The sequence below is a fragment of the Cyprinus carpio genome, chromosome B8, assembly GCF_018340385.1.
Source record: "Cyprinus carpio isolate SPL01 chromosome B8, ASM1834038v1, whole genome shotgun sequence".
NCBI classification, from domain to species: domain Eukaryota; kingdom Metazoa; phylum Chordata; class Actinopteri; order Cypriniformes; family Cyprinidae; genus Cyprinus; species Cyprinus carpio.
The window spans coordinates 12111664-12133454 of record NC_056604.1 but is presented as its reverse complement, the minus strand read 5'-3'; the positions used below and the strand labels follow the sequence as shown (position 1 = coordinate 12133454).

Sequence of the window (21791 nt, the reverse complement as noted above, 5' to 3'; positions counted from 1 at the left end):
TGGATAGTTACCTTAACAAATTTTAAGTGGTTAACTAATTGCAGCAGCATTTTTTACAGTGTAACCTGAACGTGGTTGCCTTGAGAGTGCCTCACAAGATGTTGAACTCCATTCTGAGAGCTCAGATGCTGGAGATGGAGACAAAAACTGTCAGACTGTGATTTGATCATGAGTCCATCTGACTGAGGGTTTTGAATCTGTTTATAGTGTTTCTTGTAAAACTGAAGCAGAAGCTGTACCTCAATGATTTCACTGTCTGGTCATTAGATACTCCACCATCTGTCTATCTGCAGGGTTGTTCTGCTGAATATACGTCATCTCCTGTTAAGTAAAGTGAATCATGAGTTTTAAGCGGTTTAAGATGTCATCCATGAGGTCATGATTCAGATGCATAAACCGCTTACCACCATGGTGTCGAGAGAACTGCAAGTTGAATGTGAAAATCATATTATGCCCATTCATTAGATTTAAGAGTCGGCCACATTATATTGAAATTTGCTGAGTATTTTGGTTCTACCAACATGTGGATTTCTTCTTCCAAGTCTTTAGAAGAAACACAAGCAGTGGCACAGAGACGACAGCAAACACCACACTACTGAGAACAGCAGCTCAACATAAGGTTGAGAATTTTTGGGTGGCAGGTAGCTTGTAGGTCTTTATTTTTATGTTATTCATATATATCTGAGACAAAATTCAGTGAGTTTCTCTTGTGTCGTTCTCAGAAACAATGGCTGTAGATAAGATGGACATAATCCAGTTGTTTATTGCTTGTCATAATTTCATTTGTAGGATTATTATGATAATTATAAAATGATTTTGTTATTGATAAAGGTACATTTAGTATAGCAACTTAAGTAAAACAATTAAGGTTAATTCATAAACATTTTTATAATTTATCTACAACAGTCCTGGTATTTATTTTAAATATGGAAAAACATGCAGTACTAGAAATGGTTTCAGTCTAATGACAAATTTTACTTCATAATTTTCATAAGAAAAAAGAAAGAAAAACCAAGAACCATTCTCACTGCTATTCAATAGAACAAGAAGAAAGAAAATTTTAATTTCCATCTAATATTTCCTATTTGATCTAAATGTTTCCAAAAAGTTGGACTGGCTCTTGTGAACGTTTTATTTTAACCTCTTTTCAAATTGAGGAACAAACTATTGAAATACCAGACCATGATGAACACCTGAGAAAATAAATGAACAGGAAATTTAGTCTTGTGTCGCTGTCAAATGGTGTTGTTAAAATTTATTTATGGTAATCAAGCACTTATTAACAAAAAAATGATATTTTGGAAATCGTCAAGGTCTCATCTAAAGAAGATTTATCACTGCTGTTAAATGTTTATCCAGGTATTTATTCTGCAAATTGATTGTGTAAATTGGTTTGTTATAATGGATTGTCATAATTGGTCTGTTGGTATGAATGAAATTTGCATTTACCATAATGAACATTCAGTGGAAACTGAGCAAATACAATGACAGACTACAACATTACATGTTAGCCTATTAACCGTATCTCTGCAAAGATATATTCAGTTTTAAAGCTGATGTCACTACCAAGTGAAAAAAAAAAAACACCTTTTAATTGGGATGGACCTGATCTTTGGTACTGAGCATAAAATCAAATGGAAATGCAGAAGAGATGAAGACAACATTAACACTTTGATTTGATCACAATTTCATCTGAATTTCTTCTAACTTGACACAGTTTGATATTCATGTCTTCTTGAAAAAGCTCTTGAAAAATCAGCAAGATGTATTAATAATGTACACAAGTGCAATAAATGTTACATGTTTTCATATTCTATTACACTCCATTCCCTGTCATCATGTCCAACAGCTTGGTCAAACCTGAACTGTAGCATGATGACTTCAAGAAAACCAACAATCAGTTCAGATAAAGAGGTTGTGATTTATTTGGTATGCAATTTAAGTTCCTTTCTGTAGCCATCTGAAAGAAAAACTAATCTCTAAAACTTAAGAAGCTAATGATGAAATGGTACGTTTCACGTAAAATGAAAACAAATAATCGACCCTCCTTTATAAGCACTTCAGCTACAGCTATAGGAACTATTTCATAACAATGTGACATCAATCCTCCAGTCTACTGTTTCCACACTGTCACTGAAGTAGCATTAAATACAGGGATTTTCTTTACAGGCAGCTTTTGTGTTTCTTTTTCTTTACAAGGCAAAACACAGTAGGCAAAGATAAATTGCTTTAAATATTTACAAAGGCATGAGTCGTATAATTTTCAGAGAGGATCTAACTGTACATTCACTGTCTTACTGAATAACTCTGGAAGAAGACAACTGTTACTTGTGATCGTCAGAGTTTGCAGTGTCCACTGCAGTCATCTGAGGATCTGTGTGTGTGTGTGTGTGTGTGTGTGTCTTGTTTCTACTCCTCAGTAAAAGTGATGACGTCATACTGGATGCCCTGCTGCTGCAGCTGCTCCAGCTGTTCAGGTGTGGCCTCGGTGTAAACGGTCTGAGACTGAGCCATGGCTGCATCTGCAACAGCTACACACACACACAAACACACATCACTTCCATCACCTCTGATTCTCTTCAATGTCACCCGAAGGCTGTAGTATTAAAACTTTCTGTTCTTTATTTTTGAGTAATTAAAACTCCTAGTTAAGTGTGAAGGTGTAATGTCATACCAGTGACAGCAGAATGGGCGGCTGCTTCCAGGTCCTCAGGCTCAGCAGTGATGGGGACGTACTGGATCTGTCCATCCTGAGACAGAGCAATCTGGCACACAACACAGAACAGATTTACTCATGAATCAGAGTAAATAAACACATTATGCATCACGTTCATTTTCACTGCTAAAGCCAGTTAGGTAATGTTGAAAAAAGTTTGATGTCTTTCAAGGAAATTAATTATCCAAATGAATGGTGCATTAAACTGATCAAACGTGACAGTTAAGACTATTACATTGTTAAAAAAAAGATTACTATTTCAACTTTCTATTTATCAAAGAATACTGGAATTTTTGCATGTTTCTAAAAAAAAAAATATTAAGCACTGTTTTCAATACTGATAATGAGACATTATTATTTATATTAATTTCTTGAGCAGCAAATCAGCATATTAGAACGATTTTTGAAGGATCATGTGAAACTGAATTTGTTTTACTGTCTATTTTTGATTAAATAAATGCAGTTTTATGGAGCAAAAAAATTCCCTACCAACACTAAACTTTTCATTGGTATTATCCTGATTGATGTCACTTTATTAAAACAGCATTTTATATGACAGCAGCAAAGTTGCATATTGAGCCATTTAGCATTATTATTATGTCCCTTAGAATCAAATAATTTCAAGAAGGAAGACATGAACAGCTCAAAGTATCAAAGTTATTATGCTGTAATTACTTTACAAACATGTATTTGCACGACTCATATTTTGCACATACTGTACATTGTTCAAGCTATTACACTGTATACTGTCTAATGCTGTTTTTGCACAAAGCACAGTAAACCATTTCTATAAATACATTATTGCACTACTGATATTTTGCATAGAATACATTGTTTAACAATACTATTGTACACATAAACAACTGTATTTATTACCACTGTTCTTACGTTGCTGCTGTTCATAATATACATATAACCCTACATTGAACTCCTATTATATTCTGTACATACTCTGCTTAATATTGTATATAGCAACTCCACTGTACATACTGTAAATCATAGCTTCACTTACTCTGCACTTATCTGTATATAAAACACTATATTCTTGTACTTCTGGTTAGATGCTAACTGCATTTCATTAGCTCTGTACTTGTACTCTGCATAATGACAATTAAATTGAATCTAATCTAATCTAAAAATGTAAACACAACTTTAATGCAGCGTAAAATAAGCTGTAATATAAAAAAAAAATATTTAAAAAACTTGTAATCAGCTCTGGGTTCAACCTGTTGCTCCTGCAGAAACGTCCCGTCATGCTCATACTGAATGTGAGCGATCCGCCCATCCTCCATCTGCAATTCACAATCAGAATTCTTTTTCTCATAATGATGAAATATAGCATCTTACAGACCACAAATTATTGTGAAAATGCTTTTCAGGCTGCAGTAAGAGCCATTTGAGAACTGTTCATCAACACCCATGAGGAATTCTGGACCCTTGGGTTATGAATGATGGAAAGAGCACATACTAACCTGAATGTGGTTTCCTTCAGATAGCACCACATATTCCCGTGGGAGCAGATGCTGAACTCCATCCTGAGAGATGATATACTGGACCTGAGAAAATACAGGGCAGAAGAGGGCATTCAGCATACAACTGAAGATCAGACACACACACACACACACACACTACAGTTCAAAAGTATTTTTTTTATATTATTATATTATATTTTTTTGATATTAATTTTGTGTTGAGTTTAATACAGTCTTCAGTGTCACACCATCCTTCAGAAATCATAGTAATATGCTGATTTGTTGGTGCTTAAGAAACATTTCCTATTGTGGCTTTTTTTCAGGTTTCTCTGAAAAAACTCCAAACGTTTAACTGATAGTGTGTATATGATTTTTGCTGCTTTTCTGAATAAAGCCTTAGAAAACGAGTTGTACCTCAGTGACCTGATTGTCTCCAGTCATTAAGTGCTGTACTGTCTGTCCATCTACTGTTGTGATCTGCTGAATATATGTTGCCTCCTCCTGAGAAATGTAGAATTTTGTCAAAATGTGAAAACCTGATATAAAATCTTCTGTATTACACATACATGAAACATTAACAAGCTGCTCTGTTGGCCAAAAAGTGTCAGTGACATAGAGGATGAGAAAGTGACTGTGTGCATTGTGCAAAAGTGCAATACCTGGTCAGAAAGAGTCTGATCCTGAGCCACAATGATGTGTTCCTGACCCAAAGCCTGCTGCAACCTCTCCGGACTGATGACTCCCTGACCCGCCTGCAGATCTGAACAACACAGGAAAAAGAAACATTATAAACGCATAAGTATGTCAAATAATCCGAATAGGGCTGTGTGAATCCACTATATTTATATAAACAAAATACAATCTTACAATGAGAGTCAGCACTTACTCTGCAGTGTGGCTAAAGCTTCTTCATCACTGTTAACGATGATGGTCTGCTGAGAGGGGACAGAGCGGGTTTTATGGGGCGAGGGTTCCTGAGTGTGAAGCCTCTCCATGTGGAACTTCAGATGGCCGTTACGGTTAAACTTAAAGAGAAACTCAGATCACTGAGAGGCTGCAGAGGTCTGAGTGTATGCGTGTTGCTTACATCAAGTACTGGAAGTGTTGTATAACCCGTAATGTAAACAGCACAAAGTCCATAATCATTTTAATAATTTTTTTTAATTGCTCCCTTACCTTTGGCCACAGACTTGACAGGCGTAAGGCTTTTCGTTGGTGTGTGTCATCATGTGGCGTCTCAGGTCCTTCTTGTTTTTAGAGGCAAAACTGCAGCTGTTGCATTTATGAGGCCTCAAATATGCATGCATGGCCATGTGAGACTAGGATTATAAAAATAGATACATTACAAAAAGCATTTAACACAACTAAAAAAAGGTTTTGTAGATACTGAATTAAACCTCAAACCATATGACCGACACACCTTGACTTCTGGCCAAGAAGGTGCTGTAAAGTCACAGTCGGGGCATTTGAATGTTTTGGGGTCTATGTGCGCCCTCTTGTGGTTCTCCATGTCCGAGCGGCCATGGAAAGCCTCCATGCAGATGCGGCAGGAGAAGCGTTTGGTGTTGAGCTGTTTAGAAGGGGGTGATGGACACAGAGGAGGAGAACCTGGAGCTTCACTGCTTAGCTGCAGGAGGAGAATTCTGTGTCTTAATCGTTCCATTGGGAAGGAACACAACTGGTTATTCTATCTGTGAAGTAACAAAACTGAGTCTCACCTCTACCTGCTGCAGAACTCCATCTGTTAAGTCTGAACTCAAATAAAACTTCTCTTTATTCTCTTTGAGAGGCGTAGAGATGGACAAGGGCTCAGTGCTCACTTCCATGACCTGAGGCTCAGCTGAGGGTTCCTCTAAACTGCTGCCAAACACATGCATCATCTTAAAGGATTTCTATGACATTAAAAGACATTACACCAGCTGTTTTTGACATTCAGTAGTACCTGTGTGCTGTCTCTTCGGAGGCCTGCTCCACCACACTGAAATCTGCTCCCTCGTATGTAGCGATGCCCATCTGTGTCACCTCTTGCGACACATCCGTTGTCTCCTCTTGCTCCACGGTCCCTGTAGCCGTCTCAAACGCCTCCTGCACCAGAGTGTCACCATTCTCTGACACATGGAATGTGACAATCTTTTGAGGCTGCAAGGATGAGCCCTCACTCCCAGAGTCAGCTCCGGTCCATGACCCCGTCTCCAGGGTCTTACCATCTGGTTTCAACACTGCCACCTGAGAAGAGTGATCAGTTTATCACAAAAAAGAAAGATATTGATAGATATAAAGTCATATAATTTCACTTTAACAGGGTGATTTTAGAAATACAGATGAACAAATATAATAAGCTAAATTCACAAAAAGGCTGGTATCATTATTATGGCGTACTTATAATTGCTAAGTATTTATTGCATTGTACATGATCTAAATAAAATTCCTTAATCTAAAACAAAATTCCTATGTGTAAACATTCCTGATGTTTTGTACACATGAAGTCTATGTACACATACATTAAAAGAAAAACAAGAAAAGCTTCTCTTGTAAAGAAAACTTGCTTCTGCAAAATGGAACTTTCAGTCTATTTTTAAATCATTTATACTTTGTAATACTCTGACTATCACAAAACTTTATACTGTTTCCTATAACATTCTTGTTGCTTATTGTTATTGTAAATTAAATTATGTTCTTTGTTAATTTTTTTTTATTTTTTTTTGTTATTATATTATGGATGTAACACTAAAATATATTTTTTCTGTCTTTTGTAGGGGTGTTAAAGCACAAATCAGAGGCAAAATAGTGATTGCATACACACCAGTATTGGCCTATAGTTGTGTCGTTGTTGTTAAAATAAGTATCATTCAAAAATTTCCAAACTGACACATTTTACTTTTATAGATTATGACATTAATTCACTTACTGGTACCACTTTATCCAATAAATGTCATACACATTATGCATTTCTAACATTATTTTATATTCCAGTAGATGATGTGAGTGTGTCAGTACAGTACCTGCAGTTCTCTAGCGTTACTCATGTTCAGCAGCAGATCTAGAGCATTTTGGGCTGAGAGGTCTGTAGTCTGGGCTGTGAGGGAGTGTAAAGATCAAATGTAACACTGTACATTAATAAGTTGAATGATGAAATATGTATAGCACACCATATATTTTAGGTGTGTTCCAATCACTGATAGCTTTTCTACTAACATTGCTCATAAATGATGGTAGTGTTTCCCAGGGCATCTTGAGATACAGATGTTTTCCCTATGGACTCCATGGTTTGGAGAGTAATGGGGTCCACTGTTACCTTTAGGTGTAAAACAAATATTATATATATGGATGCTGGGAAATTCTTCTATTCTGATATGCATATCTATGTACGTACAATGGTCCCTTGAAATTCCTGGGGTTCATGCTGTAATCTCAGATCCTCAATCTGCTGCACGGTGAAAACAGACGTCTGGCGCCGGCGAATTGGCTCCTCTGGGTGGGATTGGCTCCACTCATCGAAGGCCTCGGGGTGGCGACACTGCACATGCAGCCGCAGGTTCTTCCTGTGTCTGGTCGTGAAGTGGCACATGTCGCATGAGAAGGGCTTTTCACCTGGTCAGTGTGTAAAGATGGACAGATATGATCAGTAAACCTTTCTACCACCAACATTTAAACATTCTTAACCATTACATAACTCACCAGTGTGTTTAATGGCAATGTGGGACACCAGAAAATCCTCTTTACTCGTGGAGTATTTGCACTCTTCACATTTGAACGGTTTGTCGTTGGTGTGGGACAGCTGGTGATTAAGCAGGTGCTTCTTGTCATTGCAGGTGTACTCACAGAACTCACATTGAAAGCTGAAACAGGAGAAGAGAAAAATAGCTGCCTTTACATTATGTTAATCAGACGAGTAAAATTTTTAAGAGGACATCCTGACATCTCACTTACGTGCTGTTGCCACAGTTCTGTATGTGCGTGAGAAGATGCATTTTGAAGGTGTAGCGCTTCTTGAAGGATTTCCCACACTGAAAAGCAAACACATTTTTATTATTGTGAACATAGCAAATATCCAGGACTGCATTTCACAAAACCATTGTGATATGATGTAGATCGTACAGACATTTTTTTTATCAGTGCTTACTGCAATCTGCTTATTCATCAAAACTAGTTTAACAAAATTCACACACCTAGCTACATACCTTGTCACACATGTGAGGTTTCTCTGTGCTGTGTGTCTTCATGTGCTGCGTCAGGCGTTTCTGCATGGGATATACGCGACAGCAGATGGGGCATGGAAACTCGGACACTTTAGGAACCTGTGAAGGATTGATGAAAGACTGCTGTTGCATGAAAACCTTTCCTTATCAAACCACTCAAAGCTAACTTTAACTGATACATCATGTCAAATCTTGAATCTTACCATATCGGTCTTTCGACTCCTAAAAGAGAAGAAACAAGAACATTAATTTATACTATAATTAAGTGGACAGACAAAAATCATATAGACAACTTCAAGGGTTTGACAAAATAAAATTCATGACGAGTGATTGATGAAAAGGAGACATGCTCAATTCTTACTTGGTTTTGTTGTGGACAGCTGAGTGCCGGATCACGTCTTTCTTATAAACACTGGAGTAATCACACATCTCACATTTGTATGGTTTTGTACCTTCATGATTGAACATGTGCTCCTGTAGGACACATACATCAATTTTATAGTTATATACATTTATTTTGACATAACCACATATTATACAAACTTTTAAATTACATTAAAAATCGTTCTTTAAAAGTTTCTTTAACTAATGAAAGTGAATAAAATACAGTTTTTATGGATTTATGGATTGTCAGATGAAGGACTCTACTTCTTACCTTTAGTGAGGACCACCGTTTGCAGCGGTAGCTGCACTGCAGGCACTTAAAGCGTTCAGGGTCATTTCCCTCATGAGAATCCACATGGAATCTGAGATCCTCTTGCGACAGAAAGCGAGAGCCACAGATCCAGCAATTATGAGGCCTTAGCAGAGGCTTAAGGGATCTGTAGTACTTGCTTAAAAAAAAGAAGATAAATGAAACTTTGACTCCAGACCCCAGAATGTATATTAAATTTATTATAAGGTTTTCTAAGATATAATTTTGTGTCAAACGGACAAGAGAAATTAATCAAATGTTGTGGAGGATCAAAGAGTAGTACAGGTACTACTTACTTGCGATTCATGTACTTTTTGTACTTCTTTTGAAGGAATCGTTTAGATGGTCTGCCTCTTTTTTTGGGCAAAAACTCTAGGTCGTCAGGGCTTGTGTTTGATGAGGGATCTTTGTTTTCTGAATCTGACTGGCTGACGGTTGGTTCCACTGCTGACCCGTTGGATAATGAGGAAGATCCATTCTCCAATCCAGAGGAACTTGCTTCTTCGAGAGCTTGAGGGTCCCCTGCATTGCTTGTTTGAGTTGCTGCTGGTGACTCTGTTTTATACACAGGTAAAAATAATAGTTATCTCAGACCTATGCAAGTAGATTGAGTTTAATATTTAAAAATCTTATTATACTTCTTAGACTTGAAATGTTGAATTAACACTGACCTGAGTCAGGAAGGAATTTGCGGGGTGGCCCCACCGTCCTACGGGGCCGTTTCCGTGAGGTAGAGGAAGATGATGAAGAGCAGGAAGGAGGAGGAGGAGTGCTGTGACTGGAAGCCAATCTGGACCTGGCCTCTTCAACAGCTGGCTTGTAATCACTGTCACCTGAATGCAACATGCAGATAAATTAATAAAAACGGAAATGAAATATAGAGTACACAAACTGCTCTCCACTGACCTTGATCATCAAGAGCGCCTGCATCAATGATGTCATCTTCTTCCTCTTCTGGTGGCTCCTCCTTCTTGACCTCAGTGACCGCTCGCACCCTGCTCTCGGATTTTCGAGGACGTCCCCGTCCACGTTTCTTTTGGCCCGGACCACCTACATGAGATAGCACATTCTGAACAAGAGAAACTTAAGAGAACTGCATACATAAATTACTTAAGACTGCACAATTATTTTCTGCATTATGTTATTGTAATTGTACGTTATTAAATCACAGTGTTTGTTAACTGAGGCCAGAGGAGAACTGGCCCTAGAACTGAGCCTGGATTCTCCCAAGGTTTTTTTTTTCTCCATTTCTGTCACCTGATGGAGTCTGGGGTCCTTGTCACTGTCACCTTGTCACCTCTGGCTTGCTTAGATTGCGTTTAACAGACTATGATCTGCTTTAAGATGTTTAAGATAGAGCTGGGTGATATGGCTAAAAAAATCATATCTCTGTATTTTTTGGCTGAATTGATAAATACGGTATAGATCTCTGTATTTTTTTTTTTAAATCTACCGGTATATGGATTAAAACATTTATTTATTCATTTTTACATCCTGCTCACTGTTGTCCAATGCATGTTTATATTACAGGCAATTAAAAAAAATATAGTGAAAGTAACCATATAAACTATGGGCTATTATGTGCAAAAAGGGTCTAAAATCACATTACATTCTACAATAAACTAAAACAATGCTTAATTTTTTTTTCTTCTACTGCGGGTGTTCTGTGCTGCCCCCAGCAAGATGCAGCTCTGGGCGGTTGCCTATGTTGCCCATACCTAAATCCGCCAGTGCCAGTGCTTATAAAGAATATATCGATATATCATACAACCTCAATATACCACTCAGCCCTAATTTAAGACTGCCATTTTGGACAGGGGCATTAATGAAGCAGATATCAAAAACAAAGAATACATTTAAAAATGACAAAATTAGAACCTCCTACTTTACCTGGTGGTTTAAAGTGTTTGTCTCTCATGTGGTTGATGAGCGTATCCTTAGAGACGCTTTTATATGGGCACATCTTACACTTAAACTGCTGTACGATCACCACCTCCATCATTTCCTCTAGCTCAGCCATATCTGGGGTTCTGTGCCCAGGCTCATCCACCACCCCAGACTCCACCACTTCAGGCTCTGGGTGGGTGGAATAGGTCCCACTGCTACTTATGTATGAGCCAGGCAAGTTATCATTGCAGTCCATTTGATCAGTGAGCTGGGATCCCACTGTGTCAGCCAGTGAGTGCTGAACCGCACCCTCGTCAGCATATAGTGAGCCCTGTGGTAAGTAGGAGTGCTGGGCATCGTCTACCACACTTCCTTCCTGCTCTGATGCTGAGACGTGCTCCCTGTCATCCATGCTGCTGTCTATATAACGTGAATGCTGCGGCCGCTCCGCACCCTCGGCCCCGTAATCCAAGTAGTCATCACTGCACTCTACGATGTACCGGGAGGAGCGAAATGAGCGTCTCTGAGGGCTACTGTTTGTACCACTGCACTCTGCTGTGTAACGCCCTAGAGGTTCTTCTGAGTCTGCCACGTGGTAGTTGGTGACCCCTGAATGACGTGGGGTCTGGTCTGGTTCGGCTCCTGAGCACTCGATGTACCGAGCCTCTCTGGTCTGGTCCGGGTCGTCTCCTCCACTACACTCTATGTACTGGGAGTGCTGCGGCTGGTCTGGGCGGCTGCCGCTGCTGCTGCTGTCGTCATGCTCACGGTATCCGGAGTGTCCAGGCTGGTCGGGTTCCATGCTGCCCTGTGGGTTTTCTGACAGGTCTGCCTGGTCCAGGCAAGTGGAGGTAGGTCCATCGGCAAGGGCTTCAATGGCAATGCGGCTTGACAGAGCAGAGGAAGACATCTGAGCCACCATAGGAGCTCCTACACACAGTGAACAAAGGAAATGGCTAATTAAATATCCAAAAACTACCCCTATTTCATCATTATTTACTCCCCCTCATGTTGTTCCAATTCTGTATGCATTTCTTCTGTGGAACAAAAAAAGATGATATTTTGAAGAACGTTGGTAACTAAACTTACGGTATCCATTTACTTCTACTGCATTTTTGTCCATTCAATATGAAGTCAATGGGAACTGAAACAGTTTAGTTACCAACATTACATTACCAACATGGTTTTTTTCATACAGGTTTAGAACGGCAAGATAGGGAGAAAATGATCCCTTTAAGACTATCCCTTTAAGGCAATTTGAAAAGTTTTTTTCTGCAATGAGAATGGTAGTAGTACTAGCACGTTTTGGTCAAATAATATACTAACTGACAATTTCTGCATTTAAAATCTAGATTAGTCAATTAGATTATAAGAAGAACAAGACAAAAAGGGAATTTTACTACAATAAAAATATTGATAGCACCATATGTAGGATGTAGAGATAGTTTAGCCAAAAATGAAAGATCAGCCATAATCTATTAATGTTCTTGTTGTTCAAAACTCATATGATTTGTATTTTTCTGTGGAACAGGATTTGGTCATTTAGCACATTGATTGTCAGCCTTGCTGACTCCAAAACCACCATTGTCCACATATATGATTATAATTAAAAATGAAGAAAAAAAAAGAATTCCAGAAGTTTGGAGGTGAATTAATATAATAAATATATTATGATTCTTTTTTATTTTATCTTATTTCAAAGCTTGTTTTGTTTCCCAACAACCATAGAGTGTAGGCGAAAAACAGTATGTGAAAAGAGTAGTATGTCCGAATTCACAGTATTCATAAAACTGTAGGTGAAAAGTGCCCAGATACCCCACTACTTCCCGGATGAAATTCTGAAGTGTGCAACTGATGGACAGCTCACTATCCCATGAGGCCACAGGAGAGGATTTGTGAATGTCAATAAAGTGATGCAACTGACATTGTAGGTCTTGTCCGGATTACAATCATACAACACACATTCATATAGAACATACTTTTCAATCACTTAAAAGAAGTTAAAAGAAGCACATACTTATAGAGTAGGTGATTTTACATACAGCCCTTTACTTTGAACTCTAGGGATCTTTCTCACCATCATCAGGACCTTGAAGTATCAGATACTGTGTGGTCTCTGCACTGCCATCCTCTGCACTCGTAACTGCAATACATCCTGTAAAATGGGCACAGAAACACAGTATTGACATTGAATACTACATAAACATAAAGATGACAATGTCTACCATATTAAATAGCTTGGCTGTGATAACAAAGAAGAGGTAATAGGTTTTTCTACCATTCATAATGTCAGGTCCAATGGTGGATTCGATGATCTTGTCGATAGCTGAGCCCAGATCTGAGGAGGTGGAAGCAGTGGAATCTGAAACCATCATTCCTCCTTCAGAAACAGCGCTGGAGTGGACCAGCACCTGGACAGACTCTGACACCAGGACCGACTGTGTCACTGTGGAGACGCTGGACACACTGGTTGACTGGGCGACAGAAGAGGAGTCTGGGAGATGAACTCTTCGCACATCTGTACTGGAGCTTGTCTCTGGGATAAAAACCTAAAGCGCAACCCCCCCCAAAAAACCTTTGATATGAATTACACAGTAACATGCGGAGATATAAATGTGTGGGTTGTTTGTCTTACCACAAGTCCTTCAGAGCTCTGTCCTACGTGACAGTCTGATTCTGGGGCCGGGGCAGGAGGAGCCGCCGCATCGCTGCTATCAGCAGACATGGCTTCTGAAGACTCCATGCCCATGCCGCTCTCTGATGGCTCCTCCATCCCAGAATGCCCCACGTCACTGCTGCTCTCCACCTCCATCTCCTCAGAGTCCATCTCTGCTCTGTGGGAAGTGTCTGTCACTCAGTAATGCAAAACTAAGTTGGACATTGCATTCTGAACGATACATGCAAGGGCACGGGTGATGGCAAGCGCATGAAGTGTAATGAAGTAATTATTTTACTGAAAAATTTATTTTGATGTATAAACATGACTTTGTGGAAGTTCAGTATTTGAATATTTATGTTAACAATATTTTAACAATGTTTGAAGAATTTCTAAATAGAAATTAAGACCTTCATTCAGCAAGGATACATTAAATTCATCAGCAAATACTATTTTGAATAATGGCTGTTCTTTTGAACTTTCTGTTCATCAAATATCATGAATTCCACAAAAATATTAAGAAGCACAACTGTTCGTTCATAATAACAAAAAGAAATGTTTCTTGAGCAGCAAGCAGCATATTAGAATAATTTTAAAAGGATCATGTGACATCGAAAACTGAAGTAATGTCTACTGAAAATTCACAGAAACAACAGAGGCCTACTTATTAAAATATATTAGAATATAAAACAGTTGATTTTAACTGAAATAATATTTCATAATCTTACGTTTTTTTAATCTGTATTTTTGATTTAATAAATGCAGCTTTGGTGAGCATAAGAGAATTCTTTAAAAAAAGTATGAATACGAACAATTTTGAACGGAACTGTACACATATAAAATGATATATACATACATTGTTTCTCACTGTTAAAAGAATTTATACTATATATACAAAAAATAGATTTGTTAGAATCATATTATATTGGAGATACAGTGGGTTTATATAATTGTTTCTATAATTATGTAATATATAATTGCTTATATACTTGTGAAAAGTGTTTTGCAGTAATCTGTGAGCTATGAAAATAAAAACCTATGTAAAAAATGCTCAATAGCATATTTTCTTTCATTCAGTTTTAACTGGACAGATCCACCTGCATATTTTCTGTAAAATTTGCACAAAAGATTTTTCTAAATAAACTAGAATTTTCTAAATATTTCTTGCATCACAGAGCAGATTTCTCTTATATTTTGTGCTGTATTTCTTGTTGTTTCCTGCTCTGTGATACATGTCTACAGAGGGTGAACACAGTTGTCTTGTCATGGCACTTCTCTGGGTCACTCAAGCACATTATAAGCTTACCAGCAAAACCACAAGCCAGCGTGGTCCCCCATTAAATTTATATAAATAACAGAAAACATCATCTAAACCATTTGATTTCTCATGTCCTAAGCTGGCATCAATCCCTCCCCACCAAAACACACATCTAGCCGTGGTTGGGACATAAAATCTTTCCCTTGACTCAAACTTATAAAGGACAAAAGGGTATTTGCCCTTGCTCAGCATGTCACGTACTGCTGCTAAGCACACCAATAATTTTATGAAGAAAATGACACTACATTAGACGCTAATAACACTTGAGTCCTCTCACGGACCGTGGCAGCTCTTCGCTCGTTTCTATCTCTATGCTAAGCGCATGTATGTGCTGCCCTTCCTCCTGCCTGCTCGCGCAGCGCCATTTTCCCTCCCGCCGCTGCGAGTTTATTTTTTTCCGCTCAGGCGATATGAAGAACCGCTCGGGGACCTCGAGGGCCTGCGCGAGCAGGGAGAGCCAGTTCGCCCGAATGTTTTTCTCTTGTCCATCATGGAAGAAATTGTATTTGTACACAATTCTACACCATTATTTTGAGCTTCGATTTTTTTCTTACCTTGAATGGACGAGTATTTTGCTCTTCACGCTCGCGAATGCGAAATAAAATAGACCTTTGAAAGCGAATAGTAGGTAATGGTTTCTAGTCGGGCGCCATCAGCGTCTCCTCGCTTCCTGTCCTCAAAGCTGGCCGGAACTCATTTATCCGTCACAGGGAAAAGACGAGAGGGAGAGACCCTTAATCTGTTTTATAATGTAACACGATTTATTTTAAAAGTGATTTTCTATTTAGAGAACATGAATGTCGAACATCTCACTTTATCTTTTAAGTATTTTATCAAATAATGTTGTTAAACGGAGGACTAATTGCGCTCAGAGGATGAAACCGCCGAGTGTCTCGCGGATTAATATACAACAGCAGTTGTTGATCTTAAAATCCTCGTTTATAATTAGTGATTACGCCAAAATAAACATCTTTTATTGCACATATCGAATGTGAGGTGTTATACACGAGTCAGTTTACGTGTTAAAACAGTTTAGATGTCAGTTAAATCTGTTCCGTGGATATAGATGAGACGTGTACCCCACTGCATATCGTCATTCCGCGTGAACTTCGATTAATATTTTGACTTTTAATTTAGGTTTTATTTCTAAAATTAGTCCAGCGCTTTCACTTGTTGTAGCATCTTCTTTTACGGTGAATCGGCAAATCATTTAGAGCAGCGTTAAATATTCAATGCAAGTATAAAGTATAATGCGCTTTTCACGAAATAAAGTTTCTACAATATATTTAGTATTAGCTTATCAGTGCTGGCAGAAATGTACACTAAAAATCAGTTAATGATCAATCAAACAGACGATGAACACTAATAACAGCAATGATTGTATGTTGCAATCAATCTTAAAGCAAAATTAGTTAGTTCTGTGTGTTGTTTCGGGGTTGAATATCAATCAGATTGCTCTTTGTGTCAGTATTCCTATCATTTTAAGATCAACAGATATTTAAATATCATAAGTTCCCCTGAAATTGCATGTGTTTATTACATTCCTCATAAGCAGTCGTGACACTTTAAATCATTATAATACCTTCTGCTTGTATTTATGCTTGTATTTATGAGTGACTATATTTAAAATAATAACTTTTTATATAAAACGGGCATGCGTGTGTGTAAATATTTACATTAATTTCCACTGCATACAAATATGAGACTATCTTTCGATATTGATCAGCTGCTAAAAACACTAGTGTGGCAACAGTTTAAAATTTTCTGCAGTAATTATATTTTGAATATTAAAGAACTATAACGTTCTAACTTTGTGAAATTCGATATTTTGCTGCATTTTCAAATATGATTCTTCGTCTAGATGTAGTGATAGAGCAGTCGCACAAGGATTGAATGGTCTTGTTTACAAATTTATTGAGCAGTCATAAACAATGCAACAAACAAATAAAAATATAAATAAGTGGAATGTGGAAAATTAAATTAATAATAATAATATTATCATTTACGCCAGGCAAATGATTTCACAATATGCCAAATCTGGGCTAAATAACATCTCAATATTAGCTCTAAGGCTAAAAATAAACCTTTGCTTAGAAAAACATGTGAGTGGGGTCAATACACAGAGAATGGATGCTTTGTTGACAACAAATGCATTTAGGCTACAATGTTCCTGAGGTGACTCCACTCATACATTTACAAACAAAGTTAATTCCTAAAAATTAGTCTGGCAGTGCCTCATTGTAGTTTGATAGAACAAGATTATAGTTTCTCTTAATGTGCTGTTAAGAAACTCATCGTGGACGAAGCAGTTATATAGTAAGCTGAAATAAATTATAAGACCACTTTAAAGCTAACAGACAAATATGCCTAACATCCCGTTTCATGTGCCTAAGATAATTTCAGTGTTAAAACAGTTCTTTTCCTATAACAGTTAAAGTCAAAGTCCCCATAACAGAGACTTTAAATTTACTACATTCTGTCTGTGTCTTCCTCACTACATTTTACACTGAAGAGAAATGGTTTCCCTATTGAAAAGGGCTCTGTCATCAGGTTAGGATGTCGGATGTTGTCACTGTGCACAGCGACTGCACATCTTAGCATTTTAGGAGGTCGTACTTCACATAACCGACTCGGTCAACCTGCCTTCTGGCATTCATTCTCCAGTAGAAATTCTCCCGGCAGAAGTAAAGGAAACCTGAAAAATATTGAAAAATAGCAGAAACAAATGTCATTTGCTTGATCAGATAAATCAGAGTAGTTCATCAGACTTTATTAACTTTTTTTAGACTATTAATTTTTAATTACCCTTGTAGAGGAATACATCATGTGAATCAGTGGGCACTCCACCAAAATAAGAGTCAAAGAATTTTGGGTATCCACTGTCTATCAGCTGAGCCTTCACATCAAGTCTGTGACAATAAATAAGACATAAGAATATTGTGGAAAAACTACAATGAAAGAGGTTTACATTTTCTGATCGGCTATTGCACATTAAAGTCCTGAAGCATTTTTCTCATACCTCCAGAAGGTCTCCCCGTTAAACAGGAGCACCTTGCCATATTTTCTCTGCACAGCTCCATCCACTCTGTCCAAGTTGCTTGGCAGGCCGAGCTTCTCGATTTTACGTGGTCCAAACACCTCATTTCCAGTATAAACCCAGAACTGTTTTTCTGTGTGCATGAGATACAGTTGAAAAAGCGCTGTAATATATCAGCTTCAACGTGTTCGGCAATAATGGCGAAATATCTCAAAGTACCTGCAAAGAAGTAGATCTTTTTCGTGAGCTGGTCCTCAAAGGCAGTGTTAATGACGGCTGGCAGGGCAGGCCACTTCTCAGATATCAAGAAAGGACCTTTGCGTTCTCTTTTGTTTGAGATCTTCCAGTAGTACCTTTGAGAGAGAATTTAGAAACATGTAATTGAAAATAAGGCATAATGAAGTTGTGTTTATAAGTTCATAACACTACATATGTAGAGTTATAACTCATACCCATCCTTGAAGAAATGAAGCTCTTCCTGGATTTCAGTGATGGCATCAAATTCCTTGATTTGGCAAGCATCCTTTGAAGGGTCGACATGTACTGTGGTAGAAACGGTGGTTGTTTTCTCACTCGGGGTGGATTTAGTTGGCAAAATCGGAGAGGAAGTGGTGAACTGTGGTTCTGGAGGAGTGGGATCAGGGCCAGTTTTAGGTCCTGAAAAGAAATAATGAAATAATATAGCTATTAAGACCAGAATTGTAAAAGACTATTGGGTTTCAACATCAAAAATCTTAAATTTTGAATAAGACAATGTAATCCTAGAAATCAATAAATGATGGATTGTTTAATTGGATAAATACCATAGAGATACTGAATGCCCTTAATATCATCCTCATGCAGAGAGAAATCCTCTATGTATTTGTACATGGGATACATCAGTGCGTCTTTGATGTTGGAGTGGTCCAAACCAAGTGCATGTCCAAACTCATGAGCAGCCACCAGAAACAGACTGTATCCTGTGAGAGAAAAGACATGTTAGCCAATGTATCACTTTCTGATTTGTTATAGTGTCTGAAAGAGATGATTATCACTTACCTCCATCAGGGCAAAATCCCCATTTTTTATCTGTGTCATAGTTGCTGGTAGTTGCACACCAGAGTTTTCCATCACTACGGCCTTCACTGGTGCAAGAAGAGTATTGGGTTCCAAGGAAGGTGAAAGGAAACTGGCATGGCTCACCTTCTGAATTTCCACCAATCACAGCTGTATCTGTGAGGGGAAATATTTTATTATAAAATATCTTACTTCATTAAAGTTTCAGGGTTCAGTCTGAAAGTACTGCTTACCTCTGTTAGGACAGAATCCATACTGCTTATCAGTGTCATAGTTAGCTGTAGTGGCACACCAGCGATACCCATCAGTTCGTCCATCTGTGGTGCAAGAGTCATATTTTTCCCCCTGAAACACGAAGGGGAAAACACATGGTGCTTCGTTGCTGTTCCCACCAAATGTGGAGAGAACTGTGGGAAAACCGAGAAACGAATGTTAGCCATGGTTGTTGAAATCTTGTGATATTAATTCCACATATTAGGGCCAAAGGAGTCAGTTTAAATGTCTGTTTTGGAATTAAAGCCTCATAAAATCATGACTGGAACACTTACGCTCACTGGGACAGAAGCCAAATATCTTGTCCTTGTCGTAGTCTGCGGTGGTTGCGCACCAGGGGAGACCATCTGTGCGCCCCTCCGTGGTACAGGTGGAGTAGGATTGTCCCTCAAACAGGAAGGGGAAGTGACACGTTGCACCCTCTGCATTACCATAGCTGGTTTTAATCACTGAAAGAAACACAATGTCATTGTCTTCTCCACAAATTTTAAGACAGGGTATACATGAGTAAACATGCTGACCTGACATTTTTAATACTGTATGTGAGGACTCATTACATTATTTATTAAAAATATTAAATGGGATATTATAAAGACAGTATGTTTCCAAATTGTACTTTTTATTGAATGAAACCTAAAGCAAACATTTAAAATATCATCCAGACCCTGGTTTAAAAAACAGAGCTACAAATTTGAAAATCCAGTTTATATGAAATATATTAAGACAAAGTGATATTATAAAGACAGTACGTTTCAAAAAAATTTTTTAAAAAAAGTTATTGGATTTTTTAATTTATATTTTTTGGAACCCAAAGCTAACATTTAAAATATTACCACAGGACCCCAGTTTAAAAACAGAGCTATAGATTTTAATATATAAGTACTCATTTATACTACATGGGAAAAATACTATACAAAATTAATGAAATGGCTTTTTTATTGATGTTGGATTGAACTCAAAGCTAACATTTCAAATATTACCCCAGATTAATATATTATCAGTTTGGCAGACTCCAACTGTCGCTATACACTCAAAACTGTAGAGGGAGCTATTGTTATACTGTGCATCCCATGCAGCTGTTACAGTGTATGATGCTACATGGTGTTTAAAGTACTTATATATTAAATACATGCAGTGAAAATGGGGTGTATTGAAATATAAATCAAGAATCACTCTCACCTGGTCCAGAGCCAAGGGTCCAGTATTCATCATCATCAAAATGGGCATCTCCCTGGATTCCCTCACCTGGAGGGTAGGCATGAGCCAGCAGCCCATCTTTCCCATCAAAGGGGTAGGGATCGCCGTGATCTGAAACAAAAACAGCAGCTCAATTAAACTCATTCAAACGGTGTTAAATCGTAATACTTTAATCTATTACAAAAACTCCACGCACCAGCTTTGCCAAAGGAGATCATGATGTCAGCAGTGCCGTCATAGAGGCGCCTGAATGTCAGAGGGGTAACATCACTCCAGACTTTGAAAGCTCTGGCAAAGGCGTCATCGGTCAAAGAGGCTTCCATGTCGGGTGAGTAGTTCAAAATCCTATTTATCAAAACAATGCAATGGATTACAGTGTGTTCATTACAAATCTATGAGATGTGCTGTATTCAAGGTACAGATGGTGTAGATAATATCCCACCTGTATGTAACGTCCTTGTTATCCCACTTCAGGTTTCCTGTGAAAGTCTGATAGTTGCGGATGTCTGGGACCCCACAGCGAGGCTGCTTCATGGCGTCAATTGTGGGCTGGTCAAGAGAGCCGGTCTCCTCCAGCCCGAGCTGCTTCTGGAGCTGCTTCAGTGCTTTAGAAGTGGACACGACTGCCTGCAGTCCACTCTTCTGGAGGACATCTATGTAGCCATAACGCTGCAGGTACTCCTGGAGTTAAATATTTAGATAAAAGAGGAATTCATATAAAATAGTAAAATTAATTGCATTGAACTATTTGAAAAGCAGATGAATGAATATCCAGAGAAACCATGAACTAAAACTTGATATACTCACATCTGCCAGCTGTTTGTCTGTCATGTTCTTGATCACATCTCCAGGAAATGTCACATACACGGATTTGAGCGGCACACACCAGGCTCTTAAAGAACAGGTTCCCAGAACCAGAAACGCCAAGACTCCAAGTCTCATGATTAGCGCTTCAAGTCACAAATCTAAGTAAAATTTGAAACGATAAGAGCAGTGATTGAAGGAGATGAAGTACAAGCGATGTGGTTGTTTCCTCTTCTCCTGCACTGTCTGTCTTCTCTGGTGCCCTGAAGGCAGTATTTATGTGATCCCCAAGGCTTAGTCACTGAGCACCCACCCACCACCAGCAGATCATTTCAGCACTCCCACTTACTAACACTTGCCCACTGAGAAGGAGTGATTTTTTTTTGTCATCCATTCAAAAAAGAAGGGGCTTTCCAGCAACCTCAGATTAAGCTTGTGGACACAAAAAATAACAAATTAAGACTGTCTTGTCTTTAATAAAT

The 21791-nt window shown here is 38.3% G+C and overlaps 2 protein-coding genes across 4 annotated transcripts; both read right to left on the bottom strand.

The window, feature by feature from the left end:
- Positions 1-1901: 1901 nt before the first annotated feature.
- On the bottom strand, positions 1902-15785 carry znf335 (zinc finger protein 335). 3 transcript variants are annotated; one of them, XM_042729720.1, is made up of 28 exons: positions 15497-15785; positions 13604-13815; positions 13247-13517; positions 13046-13123; positions 10972-11898; positions 9988-10131; positions 9753-9914; positions 9378-9636; positions 9043-9220; positions 8749-8861; positions 8591-8609; positions 8370-8486; positions 8119-8195; positions 7867-8027; positions 7562-7779; positions 7384-7483; positions 7191-7264; positions 6131-6414; positions 5907-6048; positions 5609-5815; positions 5365-5507; positions 5075-5214; positions 4848-4948; positions 4603-4689; positions 4189-4272; positions 3943-4008; positions 2675-2765; positions 1902-2531 (listed from the first exon to the last, which is right to left on the bottom strand). In XM_042729720.1, the coding sequence occupies exons 2-28, from the start codon at positions 13793-13795 to the stop codon at positions 2410-2412; spliced, it is 4557 nt and encodes a 1518-aa protein (XP_042585654.1). In that variant the 5' UTR covers positions 13796-13815; positions 15497-15785; the 3' UTR covers positions 1902-2409. The 3 variants fall into 3 exon arrangements, with proteins under 3 accessions (XP_042585654.1, XP_042585655.1, XP_042585653.1); XM_042729721.1 differs by having other exon boundaries at positions 5907-6045; positions 13604-13802; XM_042729719.1 differs by having other exon boundaries at positions 13604-13802; positions 15497-15784.
- A 1046-nt stretch (positions 15786-16831) lies between these two features.
- Positions 16832-21564, bottom strand: mmp9 (matrix metallopeptidase 9). The gene is made up of 13 exons (XM_019108324.2): positions 21313-21564; positions 20948-21186; positions 20702-20850; positions 20488-20616; positions 19584-19757; positions 19269-19442; positions 19018-19191; positions 18783-18938; positions 18432-18636; positions 18199-18332; positions 17962-18112; positions 17748-17851; positions 16832-17637 (listed from the first exon to the last, which is right to left on the bottom strand). Exons 1-13 carry the CDS (start codon positions 21445-21447, stop codon positions 17537-17539), a joined length of 2025 nt encoding a protein of 674 aa, XP_018963869.1. The 5' UTR covers positions 21448-21564; the 3' UTR covers positions 16832-17536.
- Positions 21565-21791: the final 227 nt, after the last annotated feature.

Bases quoted from the DNA above. Each gene is read 5' to 3' on its own strand.
- znf335 (XM_042729720.1), bottom strand. From the start codon at position 13,795: ATGGACTCTGAGGAGATGGAGGTGGAGAGCAGCAGTGACGTGGGGCAT. The intron at 8,862-9,042 runs GTAAGAAGTAGA...TGTGTCCTACAG, and splicing joins AACGGTGGTCCTCACTAAAG to GAGCACATGTTCAATCATGA. The intron at 5,215-5,364 runs GTAAGGGAGCAA...GTTTCTCTTTAA, and splicing joins TGTCAAGTCTGTGGCCAAAG to GTTTAACCGTAACGGCCATC.
- mmp9 (XM_019108324.2), bottom strand. From the start codon at position 21,447: ATGAGACTTGGAGTCTTGGCGTTTCTGGTTCTGGGAACCTGTTCTTTA. The intron at 19,192-19,268 runs GTAAGCAGTACT...TTCCCCTCACAG, and splicing joins TGGATTCTGTCCTAACAGAG to ATACAGCTGTGATTGGTGGA. The intron at 18,113-18,198 runs GTACTTTGAGAT...TCATGCACACAG, and splicing joins AAAGATCTACTTCTTTGCAG to AAAAACAGTTCTGGGTTTAT.